The sequence below is a fragment of the Mytilus californianus genome, unplaced genomic scaffold, assembly GCF_021869535.1.
Source record: "Mytilus californianus isolate M0D057914Y unplaced genomic scaffold, xbMytCali1.0.p SCAF_14, whole genome shotgun sequence".
Classification (NCBI taxonomy): Eukaryota; Metazoa; Mollusca; class Bivalvia; order Mytilida; family Mytilidae; genus Mytilus; species Mytilus californianus.
In genome coordinates this window covers 22,194,622-22,222,616 of record NW_026262626.1, presented here as the reverse complement: position 1 = coordinate 22,222,616, position 27,995 = coordinate 22,194,622, and the positions used below count along the sequence as shown (strand labels likewise).

Below are 27,995 nucleotides of genomic sequence, written 5' to 3'. Positions count from 1 at the left end.
TGAAGTTTAAATCAAATTTATTAATAAAACATTTTCACACTCGCTCATTTTTGTCTTCTTGGTAAATACAATTTATCGTAGATTGTATATGTGAAACTCAAAAAACAAGCACAAGAATATACGGTAATGCATGACAATGTCAATAATACAGATCTATAATGTAAAAAAATGAAATCTTACTTCAAACCGGGTAAATGCTCAACAAATAGGAATGTGCTATTTCAGTATTAGTAAGAATAAACAAAAATCTGATGGTTTCATACATTTCTTATAAACATCATTTCTCCTCACCCCCTCATTTCTTATATTTTGTTACGGCTGGGCTGAAACGTTAAACTGAGGATGTGATCAGTTTGGAGTAATGTTCTCTCATGAATGAATATACACATAAAGAATGGAAGAAAGAAATACAGAACACAATGAAATGAAAGAATGAATAGTACACCAATTACGACGGATATGTTCCAATTGTCGTTACAACAATCCCATATTCTTTTCCTCGATTAAGTGTTACCTACCGAATAAGACTTACTAAGGAGTTTGTACTTACATGAGGAACATGACAGGTGCCACATGCGGCGCAGGATCTACAAACCCTGCCAGACCACCTAGGAACCCGCGGTTTTGGTAGAGTTCGTATTACTTAGTCTTTAGTTACTTTGTTTGTTTTGTATACTGTTGACAGTTGGGTTTTTTTTGCCATGGCACTGTCCATGGGTTTTCGACTTATGAGTTTGATGATTCCTTCCGTATTTTTCGACTTCGGTATTTTTTTTTTTTCTTAATTTGTCATTCATCTTTGTATTTATTTTGTTAATGCAGGTTGATATATTATTGAGTTAAACGATTACCAAATTACGAAGATGCTTTTAATGGTCCCTCAGATTCCGTTATTTTTTCTTTAATCTCTTTATTTCACGTTCACAAAAATGTTGTTTACCAAGTTTTTGCTTTTTAATAGTTTAAAGTTTTGTTATCTAAATGGATTAAAATACTGGCCTCATCACCCAATTTTCCTTTCCAATGTAATTTTACAAAAACTGGAAATCTCTAAATTAAATGGTAGTCGTCGTATACTTCCGGTTGAAATTTATGACTTTTTTTTTCTTTTTTTCACATATTATTTTTTAGTCGGAACAGTTCAAAGCCTCCTGTAATTTATTTTATCATAAGGTAAGGTAAGGTTTTGATGTTAGAACATAACAGTTTAAGATGCTCCAGGAATTCCAAATGTACGCTTTTGGCGTGTTTGATAGGAACTGGAACATTAAAAAAAAGCTCTTCAGTCGGGTTGTTGTCTCTTAGACACATTCCCCTTTTCCATTCTCAATTTTATTGAAGACCGCATTTGAATTTGCTATTGTTTTTCATCGTATGTCTAATGCCAATACAGTTATATGTTCTCTTAATGTTAAAAACAACATATATGTGAGTTTCAGGCGAAAGGATTTTGCCAGTAGGTGAACCTTTTGAAAACTCGACTAGCGGTCTGATACAGCCAATATTTTACAAAATATCACTTAGTGTTATTATACAGAAAAAAGTAGGAAAGATATAATAGGTATACAGATAGCTTATGGAGGCATTTGTAGTAAACATGATAGAGACAATTGATAAACACAAACAGAACATTGTTCTGTCATATTTAAAAGATATAGCATTGTAAGCGAATAAAAAGTATATTTTACAGAATATTTCAAAAGTTATCTTCAAATGCAAATATCTAATGACTAAATAATGATAACAAAGTTCCAAAATCTTTAAATGAAGTATTCTTCCTCGTGATGAAGGTCCGAATCCTAAAAATTAAAAGAAAAAAATAATTTATTAGATGCAGTACATTATGTAAGAATACCACCACATAATTTGAAAAAATGAAAAATAAAACCTTGACTTAACATCTAAAACATGTTATAGCAATTTGATTGTTTTTTCTTAAAGTTGAACCTTTAGTTGATAGGTTAACAAAAGTTAACTCGGAGTGTATACCTGTTCTGAATATATCTTTCTGGTTGAGTTAGTTTAATGCAGAATTCAATAATGAACAGATAGCATTGATAAAATGTATCTTCAATTAAATTATTGTGGTCTGGGGCATCACTGAAGAGACATTAATTGTCGAAATGCGCATCTGGGGCAGAAAAATGGTACCGTTTATGTTATTCAATTAAAACCAACGTGGGGCGTAAAGAGTAGATCATGTAGACAAAGGTTGAATACCTTAAAACCAAAATATCAAGAAGAAAACAAATAAATTTTGAATTTCTTAGTTCAAGTATATACGTGTCTTAAATAAATGTTATAATACCCCGTCGAGAAATAATTAACCACTAAAACTAGGGTGCCAACACCATCAGGGTATGTTGTAATTAGCAGTAATTGACTATTCTTGTAGGTCCATTTTGGTCATTTTGCTCCTAACGCTACTAATACACTCCTGGCGTTCAACTGTTAGGATTTTAGCGTTTATGATAACATGGACAAAGATAAGTTAGAACAGTGCTTTAAACGCAAACATTTTATCAAGTGTTTTTTTCTTCTATTTTAAAGTATTAAACCATAAATAAAAAGTTACAAACGTGCTTTCATATTCTTTTATATTTTTTATATACTTTTTAATTCAATATTTTAAGTTTCTTAAAATGTAAATTTTTATTTCATTCATTTTCTATTTCATAACCATGTTTAACATGTTTAATGACCATAGTGATTGATAATACTAAGCTTATTCGGTATTTGACGATTTATTTTTCAAAATTTCTATTTCGAGCATACTCGATTATAATGAATTAAAAAAAAACAAAATTTAAGAAAATCATTTGTACCTTTAGATAAAAGTTTCTCATTAATCAAAACAATGTCAATTACAGAGGGTCCTGTACGCTAAGCTGCAACATCTTCGGTACTGGTTTGATTTAAACATGTTTAAGAATACACTATTTTCGTAAATATTCAGTTCAATTTTGGTCACGGGCTTAACGTGCAAAGTGTTTTAAGGTGTTTTTTTATATATGTATATAAACATCCGTATGTATGTTTTAACAAATTATAAAATTTGGCCTTCTAGCGTTTATATTTCTTTCAAAATATGTAAAATGTGCATATTATGTAAGACTTAAAACGGACCTTTTAAAGAAATTTTTACTATTTGCTAATATTCGTGGACACGTGCTTCTTTAAAACTATTAGAATTTATCAACCTTTCTCAATGACTCGTTGCACTATATTTAAAAAGATCAACAGTTGATCTCTATCAGTGTCATTGGGTAGAGTTGATTTGATAGTGAATACAATGCACAAGTCAACGACGGTTTGTGGGTTAGCATTTACACTGCATACAATTATTATGAAAACATAGCTATGAAATAATAATAATGTTTGTATAAGATTATGTGATTTATTTCTTTTATACAATGTATAATACTATAAAAATATTTGATATAATTGTTCCTTTTTTAATTAGAAAAACAAATAGTAGAAGTAGTCATGGGAAAATTTATCAATGTATATTTTCATATTTTCTTTTCTGTTGTGAACAAGTATAAGAGTTACTTTACTGTTAAATTTTTTACCTGACTTTTTGGTTCAGTTGGTGCTGACGACGTTTCTATAACATGATGCTCTGACGTTTCTACTTCATCAAGATAAAGAAGTTTATATGGCAGAAGAGGATGCATTGAAGGTATTGGTACAGATGGACGAGTGAAGTGCATTTTTTGTTCATTTCTAAAGAAGTGGTTAGTTTCCTTTCTAACGAAATCGTGTAGAGGAAAATCTAAAAGTAATTGTCTTACAAATTCTTCGTCTTGTGTGGTAATTATGTAGAACGGTTTTTGCGGAACGTGTCTGGTTTGACCTTTAACTTTAGATGTTACTTTTTTTCGTCGACACCCTTCTTCCTGAATCGCCTGAGCTTGTTCATATTTTATTTCTGAATTCTTTTCACTAGTTTGGAAATAGTTACTTGCTGTCACTTCATTTTGAACAGGAGTTGTTTTCTTATTTTCAGATTCTAATATGTTTTGATCACTCACGTGGTTGAAGCTATTTGTTGAGAGGGATGCGTTCGTAGACACGTCATCTAAGTTTTGAAATTGGTCAGAAGATGTATTTATTTTGTGCAATGCTCCATGACACAATTCAACTATTTTTTCATTCTTTAGTTTATCAACTGGATGCAAAAAGGTAGCGCTATTATGTTCTGGTGTTCTTTCAATGTTAACAAACAAACTAGATGACACATTGTATTCTGAGTTTGTGTAAGTTGGTACTGCTGCATTGAGTGTGAACCATCTTTCGGGAGTACCGACTAAAACTGTTGAACCATACTGTTTCTCAATTTCCTTCCTTTCGCATTTTAACTTTGTATAACAAAATGAATTATCACCAATCTTTATACATGCATTTGTGTCAAGTTGTTCCTTGTCGGTACTGATCTGAAACTCATGATAAACATTGGAATAAAGCAATGCACTCTTTGAAAAAAATGATCAAGTTTTACTATTTTGTAACAAATCAAATATTTGCAAGTGTCTACAAAAAAATGTAGAAGTGAAATATCTTTCAAGAAATGTACTTTATCTAAATATTGTAGTAATACATTTAGTTATCTGCTATCATTTTTTGAATATCATTTTATATTAAGTTATATGTTTCGTGTTTTAAAATGATACTTCAGTCTTCCTGTATTTAGAAAAATAAAAATCTGTTTTTAATAATCAATCAAAACTATTGGCGTTTTGTTTTAAGTATCGCTCATTCATTCTTTTTATATAACCCCTGATTGTTTAACCTTATTGATGAACATTTTGTTTAATTTTCACTTCATGTCTATTTGGCTGCATTGTTCATATATATAGTTTGCAAATTTAAAACAATCATATAATTGATTGACCTTGTGCACTTTCAGGAAATTAATCAAACTAAATTAACACCATGTTGGTATTTCAACAAAGTTTAGGTAATTAAAATAGTATTCATTTTTCAGTACATTGATAGTTAAGATAGAAAACACTGTTTTCCGATTTAAAATAAATATATAAACAATTTATAATTATACATATACCTCATTTTGATTGGTTATATCTGTAATATTTGAATTAATTTCAGTTGAAACGTCTTCGTTAAGTTTAATTTCTGTAAATTGTTCTGAAACACAAATTTTCAAGAAATGCAATATAGTAATCATTTATTCTTCAAACATTAGTGAAATAATCGTATGCAGAGATATGTTGAAAGCATGCTAATGTTTATTTTAAAAAAATGAGAAAACAAACTACTTTGTTTCCAATAGATTTGTTTAAACTGTATCACCTAGATGTTTCTTAACGACTTTTTTTTCTTTTGAGAACATAATTAATTTGTTAATTTAAATTGAGCTTTGAACAGGCCTTAACTGCAAGTAATGTCCGAACAATACTATTTGTCTTTATTTTGTTATTAATTGGTGTTTGTGTGTACATGTTGTACCGATTTGATAAATCTAGTCCTACCCGACTACTTTTAAAGCTGATTTTATAATGTATTACTAACCTAGTGGAAGAGTCTGGATTTGCTTACCTCTCGCTAAAAACACTATACTTCAGAGGTTATGATCGGTCACTGTCTGCCAAATTTGATTTCCATCACTGCTGTTCATGCAGTTTGATTTCGTTATTAAATTATTTTTTCACATTATCATTCTGGGGCCATTTACAGATCACGATAAGGTATGGGTTTTGATCATTGTTAAACCTGATACGGCGATCTATAACTGTTCAGACGCCCACTTTGTATTTTTATGTACATGATGTACGGTTAAAGAAAATGAATGAACTTTTATTTCTATTTTTCTTCTTAAACATTTAATATGTATTGTTTACCAATAAATATATAGAAATATACATATATTGCTTATGTGTTTAAATTATGACCAAACTTAAACAATCGGAACTGATTTCTTCGTGCAGAAAAACACATGAATATATGATTTTCGTATGTATTTGTTCGACTCGTAATACATTGAGTCAGACGAGTTTGAATAAAAAGAAATTCAAAAAAGGAATTCAACTTAATTTAAAACATAACATGCACATTCATGTGTACACAACATCCTTATCAACAAAACTTCAGTGAGCACAACAAAACTAAAATACGTTACAATTTCACATGGGATCATTTTGTAATATACATTGGAGTTCAATATTTTTGTTAATACTCTGACACACACATTTTTTTTTCGGTCTTTGTAAGAGTTTGCGCGTCTAAGGACAGAGAATCGTTAATATAAACTAAAATACCTCTTTGTCGTTGTTCATCTGAAGATTTGATACAAAAATGTGTAAAATATACTATAAATAATGTGCATCTCTGTACAATAGACGATACCCTTTCAAAAATCGAATAAGATAGAAACATGTGTCATGGTAAACATGAAATAAGAAGCATCTGAAGTCTAATAAGTAAAATAAGAAAACAATAATAATAAAATACAATTTTACTATTTCAACTTCCTTTGAACCATGTTTCGTTAAAAAGTAATTGCTGCATACTAAGTGATTTTATGATTATACAAGCATCCAGTACAAACATGTTCGTGACTATCTAGTACCAGCTGGAACTATCAGAAACTCAGAAAAGACAAAGGGCAAATAATGATGCAATCTAAGATAAATACGCTTATATCATTGTATAATTAAAGCTAACTTTAACTATTTTTGTAGTGCGGATCATTCGAATATACTAACTGAATGTGAAAAACAAAAATGTCACAGTTTTGAATAGGTTGGTTATGAGTAGTCAGGTGAGAGTTGATATTTGATGTAAAACCCTTTTTTGATTTTGTTGTTTGGTTGGGTTTCATTTTTAATTATTCAATTATTATAATTCTTAGATAACATTTTACTCTTTATCATTCGTTAAAATGTACAATGTCTTTTACTTATTCTAAACAACCGTTTGTGTTTGCTTAAACTTCTTAGGCATATAAAAATATTAAAATTTCATTCTCATATCCAGCCTAATTGTTTGACAATTTTAATTGTCACATATTTATTTTAACATTTTACTATTTATTATCAGAAAAAATGGCATTTACTTATTCTTCAAAACTATTTGTGGTATGCTAATATTCTTGAGCAATATATAAATTTTTAAAAATGTCTAATTAAAATTTCTAAATTCAAGTTTTAACCTCATGAAATAAAGCAAACAGCATATTGCATAACCTGGTGCCACAGAGATGATCAGAAAAGAATATTATGTTTATATTACTACCTTTATAGAGATTCTCATCTTATTTATTAAAGACTTACAAGTACCTAATAAAACTTTCATTTTTTTTAGAGAAATTGGGACGTTTTTTAAAACAACTTCATTAAGGATGTTAATTGAAATCAAATGGTTCGAATGTTATTGCGTAGTTGTTTTGTCGTTTTGTTTTTTTTTTACATATTATTTGTCTACTCTTGTCTTGTAATTTAAGGAAAAACACAGATATTTTTGGTTGTCGCTGTGAGCATTTTAAAAGACAATATCCTTCTTACTCAGAAAAAAATACGTAGTGCACTGTTTACTTATAATCTTTGTTTGAGGTTTTACTGGTATTCAAAGATAACTTAAATCTAATTTAGTGTTATTAACACACAGCTCCTTACCAGTCTTCGTTTGAATATCAGGATTCTGCAATAGGACTTCTGAAGAGAAAAGAAAAACAATATCATGTATTCAACAGCATAAATATTTAGGGGAAATCATACCCCTAAAGTGAAACTCGCAAATAGGTATCATACATGTAGATTAAGATAAGAAAACAATATATTAAACAAGAAAGTAAGCATTTATAGAATCTATGTAAAATGAAAAGAACAAAATATGTAAAGAGGCAAAATAGTCAACACCTGAATAAAACAAATTAAACGAAATATAAAGAAGAAAAAGGAAACGAAAAAGGAAAACAAAATTAGAACAACAAAATGAGGAGTTTATAGGTACACTATTTTTGAGGCAACAGTAGTTTACCGATGTCCAATTCTAACAAGTCCATATGAAGAAAAATAAAATTTAAAAAAATTACGGAATATCATGAACTACCAAAGGTGCAAGACCGGGTGTGTCGACACTAGTAGCAGAATTTGCGTTGAAAGCACATCCCTGTTATCTCCGTTTAGCGTGCACATATACGACCATAACATATAAATTCAGATAATGTATGAACAAGCCATATAATAGGGTAGAGTGTATCTTACTGCTGAAAAATGAAAAGATGAAGTCATCCTGTTGGTCAAAGATTCAAATTTGAGTTGCTAATCGGTGTCGATTTGTAGTAAAATATAAAGCTTCGGCCAGATCTTCTTATAAAAATGAGGAGTTTGGGTTTGATTTTCAATGAGACAAATATCCATCAGAGTTCTGTCGGTAGTAGCATTACCTTCAAGTTTACTGGAACACATGAAATACAAAAACGTACACTTGTACAGTAAATGCTTGGTAAAATTTATTTTTCATGGAGCAATGTAAAGAAAAACCCAGTTTGATCCGCAAAAATTCCTTATGTTCGTACTGTCCAGTTTCTTAATACTAAGCGTTGTGGTTCTGTTATCTTTTGTTCTTTTGATGTTACGTTTTTCCAAGTTTAATCATCTGTATTTTTTTATTAGTGATGACAGAAAAATTCTTATTACCTGTTTGTGTTTGAACTTCCTTATTCTGTGATTGGACTACTGAAACAAAAATGTTTGTATAAATGAAACAAAATGTGTTTTAATTACTGATATAACAAGATGAATAAAGGCAACAACAGTATACCGCTGTTCAATAGTCATAAATCGATTAAGCGAAAACATATCCAGTTCACAACCAAAACAGAGGGAAACACATCAATTATGAGAGGGAAACAACGGAACAACAGAGACACTGAACTGCAACAAAAACAAACACCAACATACATAGAAACGGACTATTTGAAAACAACTTCCTGACTTGGTACAGGACATTTTAAGAAAACATGGTAAGTTGAACCTGGTTTTATGGCTAGCCAAATCTCCCGCTTATATGGCTATGTTAGGAATATCGCTAAATTGACCACATTACATGACAGGAATACAGTACAAATAAACGCAAAAACACTCAGGACAAAGAATACATAAATAAATAATATAAGCAAGGATTTGTCCTTGATGATACCTTTCAGTTAAGTAAGTGATGTGATATAAACAAATTGATCATAATCTTTGTGCAATTTTCATAGAAAACAAAATAGTCATTGCTAGGCACGTATTTATCCAACATCTATCTGTGAATCAAAACTGAAGATAATATCTGGTAAGGGTTTTGTCCATTTTTGAAGGCTGTATGGTGACCTATAGTTGTTAGCTTCTACGCCATTTGGTCTTAGGTTGTTTTAATATAAAAATAGAAGATATATCAACTGAATTTTCGAAGTAAACAGAATTAAGATGCGTTTACCTCAATAACACGTAGACAAACGGAGCAATATGTGTTGGCATCCGTTTAAATGTTTTGTTTGGTCTTCAACCATTTGTATACAATATTTATTTACATAATACGCATTATTTATTTCAATTTAGGTATATTAGTTTTAGTTTATTTGTACGTTATAGAGAAAGTCCAAATAACTGTCCATTCCTGGGAAATAATGGAGCAGAGGCCCGGAGTGCCGACGCCCATTATTTCCCAGGAATGGACAGTTATTTGGACTTTCGCTAACTTAAAATACACCTTAAATATTAAGAACGAATTTTAGATCATAAAATTTAAAGAATTTTATTTCATTTTGTAATGGTTTTCTTTTCATTTTCCCCATGGTGTACCCAATAATCCACAGGCAAAATTTAAGATCAAGCTGACCATCAACTCACTTAACAAGTATTTATGAACAGTAGAATAATTACTATAAAAAGATCTTGAATAAAGTTCATCCAGATTTGTGTTTTAAGTCATTGGATACGCACGTCTTTCTTGTGGTGGGATTGAAAGGATATTTATTTGTGTCTTTAAGTGTTATTTCGGGAGAGAGAAAAAACTAATATTTATGCATATTATTATATGTTAATGGATTATGTGTTTTTCGTTTGATAAATCTTGGATGTAGAATCGTCTGAGAAAAATGACATGGTACAACTAGAATAAATTTCCAGGTATGTAACACTCTAGTATATGTTATTAAACTAATAAGGGTGTAGTCGATTTGAAGTCGTATCTGAAACAAAATATGATTCTATATTTCAAACCATTCTATTAGATCAAATTATTATCAGAAAGATTGCCTTTTGTATGTCTTTAAATTAAGTGGAAAACTACTTTTTGATTTCGTTTAAACATTTTAAGATTAACGCTGTCATTTGCACTACGAATATAACTGTTATATTTGCTACTGGTCATATAACAACAGTGAAGGAATTAGATTGTGTTACGCGTTTCTGTTGAATATTGAATAAAAAATCCCGCCCAATAGTTAACACAAGCCTTATTCAAATGTTATCCATACCCTTCAAATTCTGTTCAATAGTACCATATTCAAATTATAACAACGAAAAATCAAATAATATACCGAATACGCCATTTTTAGCATTTTAGTTTCTTGAACTATTTGTTTTATTTAACCACAATACTATTGTAGAAACTATCTGAGTAATATTTCTTTTTTTAAATGTGCATATTAAAATGGAACAAAATCAAAATACAACACTTTAAATTTCAAGCAAATAATATCTTACACGGTAAAATTAAAAGCAAATCTGTAAGTCAAATATATTTTCTCTAATTTTCCTTATTGTATAATGTTACTGTGTTCAATATTACGAAAGAATTCAACTGAGTTAACACATTTGATATTTTGTACATGCACAGAAGAGGACCGGCACTCAATGGAAAATATTCGTTTTTACCCGCTTGGATACTATCCGTGACAGAAATTTAGCCAAGATGTGCATCGGAAAACAAATTGTGAATAATGTTGTGGAATTTTAGTGAAAACGATATCATATATTATACGATGGAATTACGACTCGCAAATAAAAGCTGTTTATCAATAATGAGATATTTGGTGTTCATTGTATTACTACAAGGTCATCCCAATTAAAAAAAATATCTCCATTTAATATCAGCCGTTTAGTAAGTTTTCATCTTCATTCAATATCGCGTTACGTCCTTTCGAACTATTTACATGGGTGAACACTTTTTAAGAAAGTGCCAATGGAAATAGCCAAAGGGCAAAACGTCCGGGTGAATGAAGATGGACAATAGAAAATAACTCTTCATTCCTGAAAAATAATGGAGAGTTTGAACAAAAGATTTACGTCACAGGTGTATTTTAATTATTTTTAAAACTGAATTTATCGAAACATATCGGTTCAAGTGCTCAAACTAGTTAATACAATATCTATTTACCGTTTTGTATCTGCGTATTCAGATTTTCTGTTTGACATTCTGTAAATAAAAAACATTAATTGTCATATAAACTCAAAAGAAGTTATCAAATCGACAAATTCTTGGATAGATAGAAGATCAAAAATAAAATTTAAGAGTAAAATCCAAAGCACCTTAAAACCCCAAAATGGAGAAGAAAAAAAGAATAATCCTTTATGAGGCATAACGCAATATTTATAAATCTTTCACTTTCTTTTATTTGTTTATTTACATGTCAGCTGTTTTAGAGTGTTTAAATTATAATTAAAACCCGAAAACATTGCAAAAATATTCGTTATATTGTATAAAAAAAACAACTGAAAATACACTTATAATTGAATTTTCTATTACATACATTTGATATATTAAAAGAAGGAAATATGGTACGAATGCACAGAAAATTATAAATAGAGACCAAAGGTCAAAGATGTGAACATGCCCAGTGATGCCATTTTGTTGTATTTTAGTGAATGTCAGGAGAGTAGTTGAATGCAATTGAAAACAAATATTCCATTACCGTCTTGACTTTGAACATCAGGATTCTCTGTTTGAACCTCTAAAAAATAATGTACTTATTACAATAAATTATCAGATGGAAACAACCGAAATATGAAAAGCAATGACAATAATAAATGTTCATCTAACGGAAATAAAATGAACTTGTAGTAGTTACAAAATTAAAAAAAAAATATTGTACAATGACAATCACGTTTCATTTCTTCATAATTGACTTAAATGAAAGCACGATTAAATAAAAACATATATGGCGTAATACCTTTATAAGCTCTATAATTAGCTGAACACCAGTATCAATACATGACCTACTACAGGGATAAATAGAATATACAATAACAAAATGTCGGCAACTTCAACCAAAACAGATAGCAGGGTCGTCTTTCCAGCAAACAATTCTTTGAGTACTAATAGTAATTTTAACAACCAAAACTTTCTTTACAGCATATGGTTTTTATCTCTTATACAAATGGCGTTGCTACCCTATATAGGATTCAGGAACTATTATTATGTCATTTCTGGTAATTTAACATTATACTAATCCAGGCTCTGTTTCACATAGACGAATAAACTTACACAATTATCCGAAGAGGTTTGTTTTAGATTAATCTTCACCAGGAACACTCAAATCCAAACATTTGCAAATCGAGGATATATAAATACCTTAAAACGTATAAAGCTGTCTGACAAAAGGGGAAAAAGAAAATGCCAAATTTCTCATAGGTCGCTTTGTCTGGGGGAGTTTGCACCTTAGTCCTTGATCACCTCTTACTTTATCAAAGAAGAATTGCGAAAAAAAATATATAAATAGTGTTAGGACGAAAGCACTGACTACTGATTTGATGATACTTTCGATAACTAACAGTCCAACATTCGTGATAACGACCCAGTGTCAGTTAAAGTGACATAACTTGATTTTGTGCGTTCGAAGAGACTTCCAGACATGACCTTTATCAGTAACGCTCAAACACTCACATTTGAAAGCCTGAATAATTGATGACCTGTATGAACATAAGATTATTAGCCAAACCCGAAACTCCAGGTGAGACCCTTGAGTTCGACCTAAGTTTCATGTTCATTCATTCATTTTTTGCCAAATAATGTTTGTTATTTCGATTATCTTTTTGCCATAGTGTTGTACGTATCTATTGAACAGATGAATGTATAAATATATCGGTAGCATTCTTTCCAATTTCAATAAATACCTACAATCAACACAACAATATTTCGAAACCGATAAATCCATTATGATGTATCGTAAGAAATCGTTTGAGGAAGTTTCTTACTTCAGATATGCAAATGTGTGTGTAGAGGGATAACTAGGTTTAAGATTTAATTGTATCGACACGTGTAGTATAACGAAGGAAATACAGCCTGTAAAGATAAGAAGGCAGATACATATCACGCGTTCAAAGATCAGTTTTTCATTATTATGTTCATTTGTGATCTACAATTTCACCTAACAGCTATTGGATTTGTAATAACATAAGCAACACGACGGGTGCCACATGTGGAGCAGAATCTGCTTACCCTTCCGGAGCACCTGAGATCACCCCCAGTTTTTGGTGGGGTTCGTGTTGCTTAGTCTTTAGTTTTCTATGTTGTGTCATCTGTACTATTATTTGTCTGTTTGTCTTTTTATTTTTTGGCCATGACGTTGTCAGTTTGTTTTCGATCTATGAGTTTGACTGTCCCTCTGGTATCTTTCGTCCCTCTTTTATTGAGAATAAACAATAAAACAAATTGTTCATCTCAAGCATGAACTATATGCTCTTAGATTATAACTCATAAGACCTCCTCTCAATGTTTTGTGTCGAATTTTACGGAATAATATTGTAGACTACGTATTTTTCCATTAAGATTTAATTGGAAATAAAGTATTTATAAAAATGATGAAAATGTGCTTTATTGTTTACAGCAATTTAGGCTATAAAACAAATATGAATGTAAATAATTATGATTTACTTCATTATTTACAATTGCAAAATTTGGAAATCAACATTATGTGTTAACTCTACCTATTGTTACTGGACGGGATTCATTTTTCTTTTTGTTTCCACAAGCACTATGCCTTTTCCATGTTGTCATTGAGTTTTGTCTTTTGAAATTATCGTATTCCATGTCAACTGTAGAATTTTTAAAGTCTACAGACAGTTTAAGGGTATGGTTTTTTGATCCTGAAATGAAAGCATATAATTGTCTTAGAAGTCCATGCTTTTGAAACATTGATATATCATACGTGAAGTTTTGACAGTGTAGGAACGCAGTACAAATCTTTATTTTTAGGGATTTTAATTAATTTTTGGTTACATGTATAAGCTGAAATAATGTGGGTGAACCATGTCGCCATTGAATGGTCGCTTTAAGTCATACCAAATGAGTAACGTAGACTTATTACAAAAACTCAGCAAATATACCAGTACGATTATTCGGTACGTTATACACGCGTGCGGTCTATATAAGACTAATCAGTTGAGCTCGACGTGATTGAAGAATATTCAAAAACAAGTGCTGCAATGCACTGATGCCATATATGTATGGGCTAGTACATCCATAGTATTTTTAAGAATATAATATTTTGATAAAAGTATATTTATTGAAAATGACAAGGTTTATAATGTTCCATGACAACTGAGCTGGTGATGCCCTCACGAATTAGCAACGTCATCTGTTTCAAAAATGTATCAATAGGCTGCCTGTGAAATTGGTCTGCCGGATAAAATGGACATGCATGTAAGATTTTTTCGATTGACATGTTTCAAATAGACCCAAAAAGTAGAAATGACAAGCTAAGATACGCAGATATAACATTGAAGTGGTATTGTGGTCAACTGTTAAATCAAATAATCAAAATTGTCATAAAAACCTAATTTTTTGGTAGGAAATCAAACAAGCTTACACAATTCTTCGTTCACTTAATCATCTAATGTGTTCAAACTGCGCTTCATTTTGTATTTGTATAACGAACAGTCACATACATACATAAAAGCTGAATTTAAGATTTAATATGTCAAATACATTTTTGCTATGTTTGTCAACTTTGTCCAGGACTTATCACTAATGTCAAAATGATTGACCTTTTATTGACAAGTTTTATTCGAAGATAATCAGTTGTTCTTCCGGGCTACTGTTAACAAGAGTTGATTATCTTTATATTATGAAACCAACGCTTAAGTATAGTTCTATAAATCGGTTCATAATTATGATATTGAATTTATTAACACCAGGTGCTCTACTCGAAATGAAGTCCTTCCGAACTCATTATATTATACTGTGTCTTGAAACTGATATGCTACAGTACCAATAAAAAAGAAATATCAAATCAGCATCTACAGACATACATAATCTTTTTTTTTTTTTGCATAACTGTTTTGAGACAATTCAAAGTTTTAAAACAGATTATTTGAAAATAAATGACAATGATATTTGATGTCAACAGAAAAGTGATGACTTTTGGGCTTGTTATACTCTCGATGTTGAAACCGCCACTAGCAATGGCATAATTGATAGCGGTACAACAAATACTAATTGTTTTAGGTACATACATAGAGAGATATCATTGTACAAAATTAAAGACGAAAAAAATGAAAAAGTTAAAGAATATATTCCAAAAAATTTGAATACTAGATGCTTTAATCGAAGCTTGAACTAATTTTAAGAATCAATTTTCGACAACTGAAATACAAGACTGATTGACAGTGATTTTTATGAATTAGTGTTGCTTTATTTTGTTCTGTTTTGTTTATTCTTGGAGTAAAATTTGTCATTCTGGTTTTTTTTCTTATATTCATATTTTTTTCTTTATTAATAATTAAATAAGTATATTGCATTTTTTTAGGTTTTCTTTTAACTTTCATTATCTCTTTGTTTGTTTGTTGGTTTGTTTGTTGTATCGAAAATATGTATAAATCCAAATCATGTAAATTTAAACAAAGTTTGGAGAAATTATAAACTGATATCTGAAAAAGTAATATGCCTACCGTCATTTAATTTTATTTTGAATCGTCCTCTGTCATTGTCGGATTGCTTGAGTTTGAATTTTGCTGGTTTACAATTCTTTCCAAATTGTCTAGTAATAAGCTTCTTCACATGTTTACCACATGTTATGGTTGCTTCATCGTCCATAGTCTTTTCCATGCTACCTACGAAAAAACTAAAAGACTATATATCATCCAACACAAATGTTAATAACTAAATAAGTGTATATAAAAACAAAACATTTGTACATTTTCCTTCTGTTGCGACTGGATTGTGATACACTCTTTTCAAATTGTAATAATAAGATTTTTAATATGCAATATTGAAGAGTATATGAATTGCCGTTTTCTGCATAACAACAAACCAATTCACAGTATACTATTATCTTTGGACATTTTCGCATTGATTGTTGTTTTCGTTCGTGCGTATTTTATATGTGTATCAATTAATCATACATTATTTGGATAGAAACGAACGTTATGCTATTCATTTTTGTTTATTATGGGTTTTGAAAAATAATGTGTTCAATAATTTCTTTTTGTTATGTTTATCGTCGTTCACAAAATGAGAAGAAAGGGAATATCAAAGAAGACATGGTTTTAATTTAAATTTAGATTTAAGAAAACTGGTATTTACAAAAATAGACATGCAAGTCATTCCTTGCGATAACTTGTCAACTGGGTAGACATTATTGACGTAAACTATATCTACCAATCAGATATCTGATCTGATATGAAAGGATAATATTTCATGTGTACATGTTATTATAGATGAGAGCGAATAATGATTTAAACCGCGATAAAATGAAAAGATAACGTGTATAATTGTGTTTCCTCTTTCAGACATAACAATCAATGAAAACGTGTCGAGTATGTAAATGATAATGACTCACTCACGATAAAATAGCTTCCAAGCACATTGTCAAAAACTTTACAACGATAACCTTTCAACAAGTGCATATATACTTAAAAAATATTATAAGGGTACTTCAAACAAAAATACAATTACACATACAGAAGTGATATTGTATAGTTATTTCTAAAATATCTTTAAATAGAAATCTAATCATCCGTAACAACAAATCGAATACTGAAAGTAAATGTCTGTCCTATTTCCAGCGTATTGACAATGAAAATATAACAATTTTACATAGTTTTAAGGTCAATCACTCTTTATTTTAATCATAATCATTATAATATATATATCTGAAATTTAACTGCACAGTCTCAAAACGTACCATAAGAATCGACCTCAGCTCATCCATGACTTAAGGGCCATATTCGCAAAAATTACGTCATAGATATAAGTTTTTCAGAATAAATTTCATATCAATACAACCTTTGTTTTATAACTGCCAAATATTAAATAGATCGACAGTCATTGAATGATTTGAAAAATGTTTAATGACTTTGATAACTGCTATTATAAAACCAGGAACATGACAACAACATGACCTATCTAACTGGAATCAAGTTAGTAGGTACGGGTTGAAAAGGTTCAGCTTGAATTTAGTAGAAAATGACAAATTACCTTATATGATACAGATATAAAAAAAACAAGAATAACCTCCTTTGCTTTGAAAGATAATATCCCCTGTTATCCACTTTGTTTCTTGACATAGAACACAATGGTCAGATGTCAGTTTTGTCTATGTAAAACCAAGCCACATTTCAAATGAATTTCACTGAAAAACCAAAGGTCATTTCCCTATTAAATTGAAGAAAAATGAGACAAAGGGAAATCACCTTGGGTCATTGTGTTATTTGTTGACATACAAAGCAGTGTATGCATGTACCTATTCTATACCGAATATTACCACATAGGGTTATTGTGTTCTTTCATGACAACTGGTTAGACCTCTGGTCATGTCCTGCCACATTAAGATACAAGTGGAAGTTGAAACAACAGAGACAACCTCAAGTTATTGTGATAACTCATCCTATACAACGGGGAATTACAAAAATGCATCTTGAAATACTGGTCTAGTACATGATAAACAATTTGACGATGCCATTGTGTTTGACATTTATGTACAAACACGGATGACAGGATGAAATGATGCCCTATATTTATTTGGGCACTTTATGCATTGAAAGGGCTTTGAATTATTTTCATCCATAATATTTCTAGACTATGTATTAACTCCTTTTTTACTCTCCCTAGCCCCAATTCGAAATCATAGGTTATGCAATTGTAATAGGCCATACATATTTTCATATTCTTGATCCAATGGTAGCTTTATCGGTTACAGTTGAAATAGAATTGTCATTTATCATTTCCTGATGATTTCGACATTGGCAATTACTCATGTTATGAATGCCCTTAAAGGACATATTTAGGGTGTTCAAGTTTTTATTTTTGGGCTCTCAAATTCACCATTGAAATAATTACATAATGCCATTTTAAAATCATATTGTTTTAACATTTAAAGCAAGTCATTCACAATGTGCGAATATTACCCAACCATTAGTTCCACAATATGACTGTGAGATCATCAACGTAACATAATGAACGTTTCTAATTTTTGCAAATATTTTTGTTTTTGACTCAACGTTTTGGCCTTTACAACAAGTGAATAGATAAGCAAAATATACTCTATGCCTTTTTTCATATTTTGGTTGCTGAAATTGCTTCAATTTCTAAGCATTTATAGATCAAATAGTTAACTAACTTCGTCTTTTAATATACTTTATCGTAAAAGTATAACTGTATAACCAATGACATGGTCATATTGAAATAATGCAATTATTTAAATGGGAACATCAATTCAACACGTTGATTGATCTTACAGAAAAGTCTAACTCATTTAATTTAAAAAGATGCCTAAGATTTCGAGTTTAAAAGTGTATTCAATGTTTCAACATTATAAACATTGTATGAAATTGTTTTAATATATTGCTTACCAGTAGTCTGCTGTACGTCAATCCATTGATTGTCTGCTGTAGAATTGACTATTCGATCTTTTGAAATCCTCATCATTTTACTTTGTCCGTGTATCTGTTGAAACAAACCAGATGTAAACGTTCAAAAATCAACTAATCTAAGCCATACAGAAAGACAATAAGTTGCATTCTAATGCGCTAAAAATATGATCGCACAAGAACATACACGAACAGAAAATGTGATATATGTTTACACTATTTTGACTGCAGGATCCCATTTATTGTCAATTCAACATATTATGTCTGTTTTGGTTGCTATTCAAAGTTTTCAATAACATAACATAACCATATACAACTGTTATAAAAATGGGAGCTTTAGCTAGCTTTGATTTGTTTTCCCCTTTTTTAACTGACCTTTGAGTTCGGTATTTTTGTTATACTTGTTTATGAATACACAAGCAAGAACTAAGGTGACGTTCTTTGTTCAATACAAGTTTCCCAACATGAAAATGAATATGACATATGAGAGTTGTTTTGAAATTCGTTTGATATGTTTGATGTTTTGATTTTGTCATTGGTTAAGGGACTTTTCGTTTTGAATTTCCTTTGAGTTTTTGTTTTTTTTACTTTTTGAAGAATAAAAGACTAGAAAATTATGTAATTTGCCTTAAACATCTTTTGCAAATGTTTTGGTCTCGTAAACCGCACTCAAAGAAGAAGTATTTGTTTATATCATTTGTTTAAATAATATTGTATTCTCCTCTCTTATCTTATTTTTTAGTGGATTTTGGTCAATTTTGACTGCAAATATAAGTATTGCTTCAATTATGATAAGTAAAATTAAAAGTTGAAAATTATCCGCAAAGACCCATTTTTCAATAAATCATAAGATGGCTAGAACATTCCAAATATTATCTTATCTGCAATCACTATGCGACACTTGCAGATATATAAGGGCGAAATAATGCTGACCCGACGCTTCCATAAACTCTTCATTTCGTTCTGGTAGCATCAACTCTAAAGCATCAAAATTCTCTAATCATGCTCTGTACAAAAATTCTCGATTTGTGTTTAAATCTCATGTTACTTACAAGTATTAACTAGCTTCAAATTTTAAACGATAAATGCCTGCTACGATATTGGCGACGATACTATTTTTCAAAATTTCCTGCAGAAATGTATAAGCACAATTAGCGACATGAATGAAAAAAGAAGTGAACCGTTTAAAAGAAAGAAGGAATCACATTAAATCAACATGTTCGTCTTCATATCAAAAACGAGTAGAAAATACCTATAAACATGATAAATGATATGTACAAATTATAAGTTATAAACGATGCAATGCAAACAAATACGTTACCAATTAACATTCGATTCTCAAATGAAATACATTGATCGATAAGCACAGAAATGAAACAAGAAAATTAAATTTAGCAATCAGGCACATTTTAAGACTGGTTATATATATATATATATATATATATATATATATAAGTGCCTATAAATAGCAGCACATGACATACAAATCTATGGGAGTGTGGATTAATCAGTACAGAGATTAATTCAATTACACAAATAAAATTATAGATTGCCTAACAATGTAATTTTAACACACTATTTAGTATGTAAATATCAGAATGTTTAAAATATTTACAAAATGATGAAAATAAACGCAATATTTCGCTAGACTAACTAGCTTTATCAAGCGTGCATCTATCCAGGTGAAATCGGATGTAGATGATAAGAAACTTTTGCAGCTCAATGTATATGTTGCACTTGAATTTAGCTGCCTTGAAAATAATACATATTTGGATGAAGTTCAAGATTTTTACAAAATTGGTAGTTGAAGTTAGCAACGTCCATTGGCCAATACTACAGGATAAAAAGGACGATGCTGTGTACTAAATTATTCTTTATCTTTCCTGTATCTTTTCTCATCTTTTTCGTTAAGACCATCAGGTTCTAAAGTGTGGAGTTGGTGGATCCAAAAATTTTCTCTTCTCCTTCTCGCCGTGGTGTTCCACTCGGTGTTGACTTCTATGATTTGGAAGGTAAAGGCCGGAAGATTCTATATGTTGCCTAAAATACATAAAACGGACAATCCAGGTCGACCAATTGTTTCAGCAAATAGTCATCCAACTGAAAAGATATCAGAATTTGTAGACCATCATCTAAGACCTCATGTGAAAAAACTACCCTCTTACATCCAAGATACGACTGATTATCTAAAGAAAATGGAAAGCCTCAATCCTCTACCAAGCAATACTATACTTGCATCCATAGACGTGTCTTCTTTATATAGCAACATTCCACAAGACGAAGGAATAGCAGCGTGTGAAGAGGTATGGAACACTCGTAGTGAAAAAAATCCTCCAACTGAGTGCCTTGTTACACTTCTTAAACTAGTGCTAGAGAACAACAACTTCTCTTTCAATGAAAAACATTATCTCCAGATAGACGGTACTAGTATGGGCACAAAAATGGCCCCGTCATATGCCAACATATTTATGGGCCAACTTGAAAAACGCCTCTTGGCTAGTGCTCCATATCAGCCCTTATCATGGTTCCGATTCATTGACGATATTGATTTCAAATGGACAGATTCACAAGAACATCTTAATGAATTTCTAGGACACTGTAACTCTTTCCACCATTCAATAAAATTTACATATGAATCATCTATGGAGAAAATAAACTTCCTCGACACTACGAGTTACATCAAGAACGGAACAATTATAACGGACCTTCATACCAAACAAACGGACAAACATCAATTCCTTTATCCTAAAAGTTGCCATCCTAAACACTGCTCCCGTGGCATCCCATTCAGCCAGGCATTGCGAATCAAGAGAATATGCTCTACTGAAAATACGCAAAATGCTAGACTTGGACAACTACGTAAACATCTAGTTGTTCGAGGATACAATAACAACATCATTGATAGCGCTTTCGAAAGAGCAAATAAAACTAGTCGCCAAGAACTTCTAGAGTACAAAGATAATAATAAAGCAGCTAACAGAACACCCCTTGTACCCACTTACCATCCTGATTTTAAAAATGTGTCTTCCATTGTTCAGAAGCATTGGAAAATTATAGAAAATGATTCAAATCTTAAAAAAGTATTTTCCTCACCACCAGTCATGGCCTTCAGAAGACCTAAAAACATCCGTGACAAATTAGTGACATCTGTATTAGCAAAGCAGCCTACTCCATCTCCCGGTTGCTACAAACAATTTGGTCGAAGGAACTGCTTGTGTTGTAAAGCTGCCAATACAAGCAGTTCTTTCATCAGCTCCGTTACTAAACAAAATTATAACATCTACTCAAATTCCAACTGTAAAACGGAGAACTCAATCTATATATTAACATGTGACACATGTGGCATTCAGTATGTGGGAGACACAATGGACAAATTTAATATTCGGCTCAATAACCATCGTTCATGGTACAAAACCAACAAAAACTGTCCTCTCACAAGACATCTTCGTTCAACGAAACATTCTTTTGATAATGTTACCTTCCAAATCATAGAAGTCAACACCGAGTGGGACACCACGGCGAGAAGGAGAAGATAAAATTTTTGGATCCACCAACTCCACACTTTAGAACCTGATGGTCTTAACGAAAAAGATGAGAAAAGATACAGAAAAGATAAAGAATAATTTAGTACACAGCATCGTCCTTTTTATCCTGTAGTATTGGCCAATGGACGTTGCTAACTTCAACTACCAATTTTGTAAAAATCTTGAACTTCATCCAAATTATGTATTATTTTCTAGGCAGCTAAATTCAAGTGCAACATATACATTGAGCTGCAAAAGTTTCTTATCATCTACATCCGATTTCACCTGGATAGATGCACGCTTGATAAAGCTAGTTAGTCTAGCGAAATATTGCGTTTATTTTCATCATTTTGTAAATATTTTAAACATTCTTATATTTACATACTAAATAGTGTGTTAAAATTACATTGTTAGGCAATCTATATATATATATCTAATTCGAATAACCAAGCTAATCCTCTTTTTACTGTTTCTTATTATCTTTTTATATCTATTTTAAATGTTTCTTTTTCTTTCTAATGCACAATATACATATATGTATAGTGTTGTCAAAATGAAAACATTTACCGAACTTGTTACTCGAATAATCCTTTGACCGATTAATCGGTTAACCGATATGATCGTTAATTTTCAACCCTAAGGGTGACTGAAAAAAGTAAAATCACAAAAATACCGAACTCCGAGGAAAATTCAAAAGGGAAATTCCCTAATCAAATGGCAGAATCAAAAGCTCAAACACATCAAACGAATGGATAACAACTGTCATATTCCTTATTTGGTACAGGCAATTTCTTATGTATAAAATGGCGGATTAAACCTGGTTTTATAGTTAGCTAAACCTCTCACTTGTTTGACAGTCGCATTTAATTCTATTATAGTGACAACGATGTGTGAACGAAACAATCTGACATAATAGGTAAAAATGTCAAAATAGAGGTACAACTGTCAACATTGTGTTATAATCTTAATCACTAAAAACAAACAAATATGCAACAAAGAAACACAAAAAGGCATATAGACAAAGCACAAAAACAAAAATTAAAGACAAGAATATAAAAATTTATCATAGCACAATAACACAATCACGGGATGTACAGAACCACGTGAAATGGATATCACCAAGAGTAGACTAAACCGTAAACGTAACATTCAAAAAGACAAACAAAAGAGTACTATAACACGTTATTAAGATGATAAACAACGTCAGTACCCAGAATCTATACTTCAAGACCATCGTGTATTATTTGTGAGGTATAGATATATGGTATGCCTCACGTAGAAATGGTATCGAGATATTTGCACGTTAATTACCCAACTATTTAAGGACTCCTGTTTATGTTGCTTCTTGCAAAGCCAACTATCTGTTCCTATAAAAAAAAAATATTTTTCAGTGGCATAAGTAAAGCTATAACCTTCAATCCGGCATACCTGATCCATCTATTGCAGCCTATTGTAATGAATGTTTATTTGTCTTCATCCTGTATATACATGAAATATTTGCCAGTGGACGTTACATAAAAAACAATGAAGTAATCAAAGGCACTGCAGTATTTCATCCCAATTGTACGGTCATCTCATTAAATATTAAAGTGTGTCGTCACATCCTTTCTCAGAACTTATAGCATTGTTCATGTCATGATCAGCATGGTACCAAGTGTTTTTTATGATTTCAATATAAATTGATATTAAAACTGATTAAATCAAAAGGCCCGATTAACTGGTTACAATGACTTTGGTATTCGATAATCGGTCCTTTTTTTCATTTCTACTTGAGGCATACCATATATCTATACCTCAGTCACCCTTAGGGCACATTTTTGTAGAAAATTAACGATCATATTGGTTAACCGATTTAACCAGTAAACCGTTGACAACACTACTTAGTATATAGAGAGTTTTCGACAAGATGAATTTTAGTAAGGGATAAGAAATAAACGAAATTGGCGTTGAATTTGTTAGATTTCTCATCAAGTACCATTGTAAGAGTAGTAGGAATTATTCTAAAAAATTGAATATAAACAAAATCCAGAGCGCTTTTTAGATTTGACGGATTTAAAACAATAATAATCACATTCAGTGCAGCAGGGTTCTTACGCAGTTTTGTTGATAGTTAATAAGTTTTGTAAGTATATCAAATAAGGAGAAGAAATGCGATTGCATGTGAGACAACTCACCACAAAAGTTCAAATGGAGTGGATGTACGCAATTATAAGTAACCGTATTGCCTTTAACAATGATATAAACCGTATAAATTCAATTGAGAAAAATAACGGCCTAATTTATGACAAAACAATTTACGCTCAATGACATTCATGCAAAATGTCACTGCAGACACTTGCATAGCGAACGAGTTGGGAAAAATAAACACTATAAGACGGTGCCACAGCAACATCACCGTCCAAGACCAAACAAAATAACAATAGGGAATGAATAATCGTGTCTTTTGTCGTACAATTTTGGGTAGAGTTTCTCGTGTGAAACTGAAATATCAAAATCTAGAAAAAGACAGTTACTGCTGTTAATATTTGATTTCTTTGAAAGTAAGTTCCTTTGGGTAAATTTCGGCAGTATGTTTAGATCATTCTTGATTATTTAACGAAATCATATTATCAAGATAGCGGTAAATGTTGTTGAATTTATCAATGAAATGGAATAAAGACGGGTTTTTACGGAGTTTGGTCATAATCTGTGCGTCTAACAGTACAAGTACAAGTATGTTATTAAAGTGGCACAATTGGTGTTTATAGGAGTACCTACAACATGTCAATAAACTTTATTGCCAAAACGTACATCAAGGAGAACATTTACAGCTTTACTCATCTCATAACACATCCAGTAAGTATATCTAGCATATATGTTTTCCTCATTAGAGAAAAAGGCTTTATACACGTGATATGAGTTGCAGCAAATAAATTGCAATCCGATTTTTCAAACGACCATTTAGTTAAATAAGAAAACTATTGTTGTTTATTTGAAATTAACAGAAAGAGATTTGATATCCAAAGATGAAATTTAAGTGTTAAATATGTAACCTTTAAGAATAATTTTATTTATAGGATCGATAATTTTACCCAGATCCTTCAAAATTTACCGGGACTTTACACAACGTTACCGTAAAAATTAAGATGTACTATCTAGTTTGTATCTCAACTTTTTAATTTTGTGGGCGAAGTCTTATTTAGAAGAAACACACGCATGGCATACCAACTTATAAGCCTTATATCTTTAGTAGTTTCGAAACCCTTCCAACAAGGCCGGTAGGAGAAGTTATAAATCTTTAAAACGTTTGGAAATTAATATAATCTGTTTGTTGATTATATTATTACCTGTATATGGCAATAGATAATGTGCTTTGGCTAAATATTTGTGCAATATAAAGATGAAACTCAAGTTGACGGCATAAGAATAGATCTTATCGTTGTTTGAGTATGTATATTCAACCGAACAGAACATGTACTAAGGCATTTGTATACATGGTATACATGTAGATTCATTTGTAGCAGTATTTGTCTTGTAATCGAATGAAATTTACAACTTATACAATAATAATTCGAGTTAAAGTCAAATCTCGAAACAGTTAGTTCATTACCCATTTATTGAAATCAACGTACATTTGTATGTGATTTTTGATTTTTAGGTCAGACACTTAATCCTTGCAATGCATTAAATAGTTATGAATAAAGTATAAAAATCAGTGTAATGGATAATGGACAAAACAATTCAGGTTTAAAAAGGAGCCGAACATCTGTCAAATTGACTGTTACATCAATCAATGTTAGAATTGTCGATAGGCCTTCCCTATTTAAATGTTTTACTGACACTATCACAAGTTAGTTGACCGTTATGGAGTATCTGTTACACAGATAACGCCGGATGTGATCCAATCATCGTAACAACAATGCCTTCCTCCTTTTACTCGAATTTGACCTGACTTTTCTCCGGGTTTTCACTTACATTAGCAACACGATGAATGCCACATGTGGAGCAGGATCTACTTACCCTTCTGGAACACCTGCCATAGCGTTGACAGTTTAATTTTGACTCATGAGTTGGAATGTCCCTTTCGTATCTTTTGCATCTATTTTAACTTGAATATATCATAATATATTCAGGGTATGTTTAAACAGTTTTTGCTAGCAACATTGATCGATGTTTTATTTGTTTGTTTGTGTCTTGTGAGACCATTCCTCTTTTCGATTGATTAATTGAATTTTAGTGCTTGCTAGTTATTATTAAAATATGTATGTCATTCCATCAACCTTGTTTGTGCTATCTTTTGCATTGGCAAGATGTCGATAAGATAACTTGTACATGCAAGTGAACAGATAATAGGGATTTTAAATTAAGACCTCTAAAAATCAACAAATATGAATATTCGAATAGTGTACGAAAAGAAGTTAAATTATCCTTTGACATCATTTAAAGTTATATAGATCATGTCTCACTTAATAATCTAAATAATGGTGACTATGTTGAACTCATCTATCGATTCCAATTTTAAATAAAGTATGTCACAATTACATTTGAGCCCGAGGGTAAGCTTGGAACAAAATGACAAATTTTCAATTATGAACTTTCCTTTTCTGTATCGCAACATCTAAGCAGCTCTTATATACATCCCAGTAGATACAACATTCCAGAGGTAGCGTTCCTTTACATGCGTTTTTTATAATAGGACTACTGCTAAAATAACATATCGAACAACGAACTCCTAGTGGTAAAGTTGATAATTTCCCGTACACCACCATACGTTTGTTTAATTTGATGAAATACCTTTGTCACAGATGACCACATAGATGTTATAGATGTTACAATTGTCGTAGTTATTATTTCGTACTATTTTCCTTGATTGTGACATCAACGAACTATATCAAAACCGAATTTGAACAAATATGTACCATAATCATCACGACGAGTACCACATATCACACAGAGTTGGGTAGTAAAGTGTGTTGTGTTGCTCTTACTTAAGTTTTCAGCACTATACTTTTTCACTGGCGTTTTTTTCTAATGGTTACATTCTTGTGTAGCCTCTGACCGAAAACATCGCGTTTCAAATTCAAATTGACACGTTCGGTCAAGTTTATGTGTAAGAGATATTACACGACCGATGGTTTACGAATTTGAAAACGTTTTAAAGTAGGATAATTATTCATTGCCAGTTTCTAGTAAGCTGTTTGGTTTTCCGTCTTTTTTTGTTTGTTTTGCCATGATGGTGTCGGTCGTTTTTCGACTTGTGGGTTTGATCTCCCCTTTGTACCTTTAGCTTTTTTCTCAGAGTTCGGTATTTTTGTTATTTTACTTTTCATTATCCCTCTATGATTATTATTAGTATTCGTACAGTATTATTATCGTTATACTTTTAATTCTCGTTATCATTTTTATTATCATTATGGTAATGGCGATTCTTTTCGTCTTATGGACTCATTGATTGAATAATTAATGAGTAAATACAGTTAAAATTATAAATGTACGTACATTACGTTTACATTACAAAAAAAAGTAAATTTATTCTCCTTATCAATTTCAAAGATGATGTACTTTCGGTTACTCACTCAAAAATATTTTCTTCTCTTTATAGTCCTCAATTTCATATGACTCAGGAAGTTAACGTCGTTATTTAAACAGAAAATTTTCAGTTGCCAAAATGATA

General features: G+C 31.0%; 1 protein-coding gene across 2 annotated transcripts; it reads right to left on the bottom strand.

Annotated features, from left to right (window-relative positions):
- LOC127724403 (uncharacterized) lies at positions 1-27,956 on the bottom strand. Of its 2 annotated transcripts, none has more exons than XM_052231339.1 (11): positions 27,898-27,956; positions 18,801-18,894; positions 15,900-16,061; positions 13,938-14,096; positions 11,924-11,962; positions 11,389-11,427; positions 8,661-8,699; positions 7,635-7,673; positions 5,066-5,148; positions 3,573-4,442; positions 1-1,799 (listed from the first exon to the last, which is right to left on the bottom strand). In XM_052231339.1, the coding sequence occupies exons 2-11, from the start codon at positions 18,874-18,876 to the stop codon at positions 1,761-1,763; spliced, it is 1,545 nt and encodes a 514-aa protein (XP_052087299.1). In that variant the 5' UTR covers positions 18,877-18,894; positions 27,898-27,956; the 3' UTR covers positions 1-1,760. The 2 variants fall into 2 exon arrangements, with proteins under 2 accessions (XP_052087299.1, XP_052087300.1); XM_052231340.1 differs by having other exon boundaries at positions 3,573-4,436.
- Between the last annotated feature and the right edge of the window lie 39 nt (positions 27,957-27,995).

What these genes read in the sequence shown, in the direction of transcription:
- LOC127724403 (XM_052231339.1), bottom strand. Translation starts at nt 18,876, where the DNA reads ATGATGAGGATTTCAAAAGATCGAATAGTCAATTCTACAGCAGACAAT. An exon ending in TGACGTACAGCAGACTACTG is followed by an intron (nt 16,062 to 18,800) that starts GTAAGCAATATA and finishes GTTTTTTCGTAG; the next exon opens with GTAGCATGGAAAAGACTATG. An exon ending in TGATGTTCAAAGTCAAGACG is followed by an intron (nt 11,428 to 11,923) that starts GTAATGGAATAT and finishes TTTTATTTACAG; the next exon opens with AATGTCAAACAGAAAATCTG.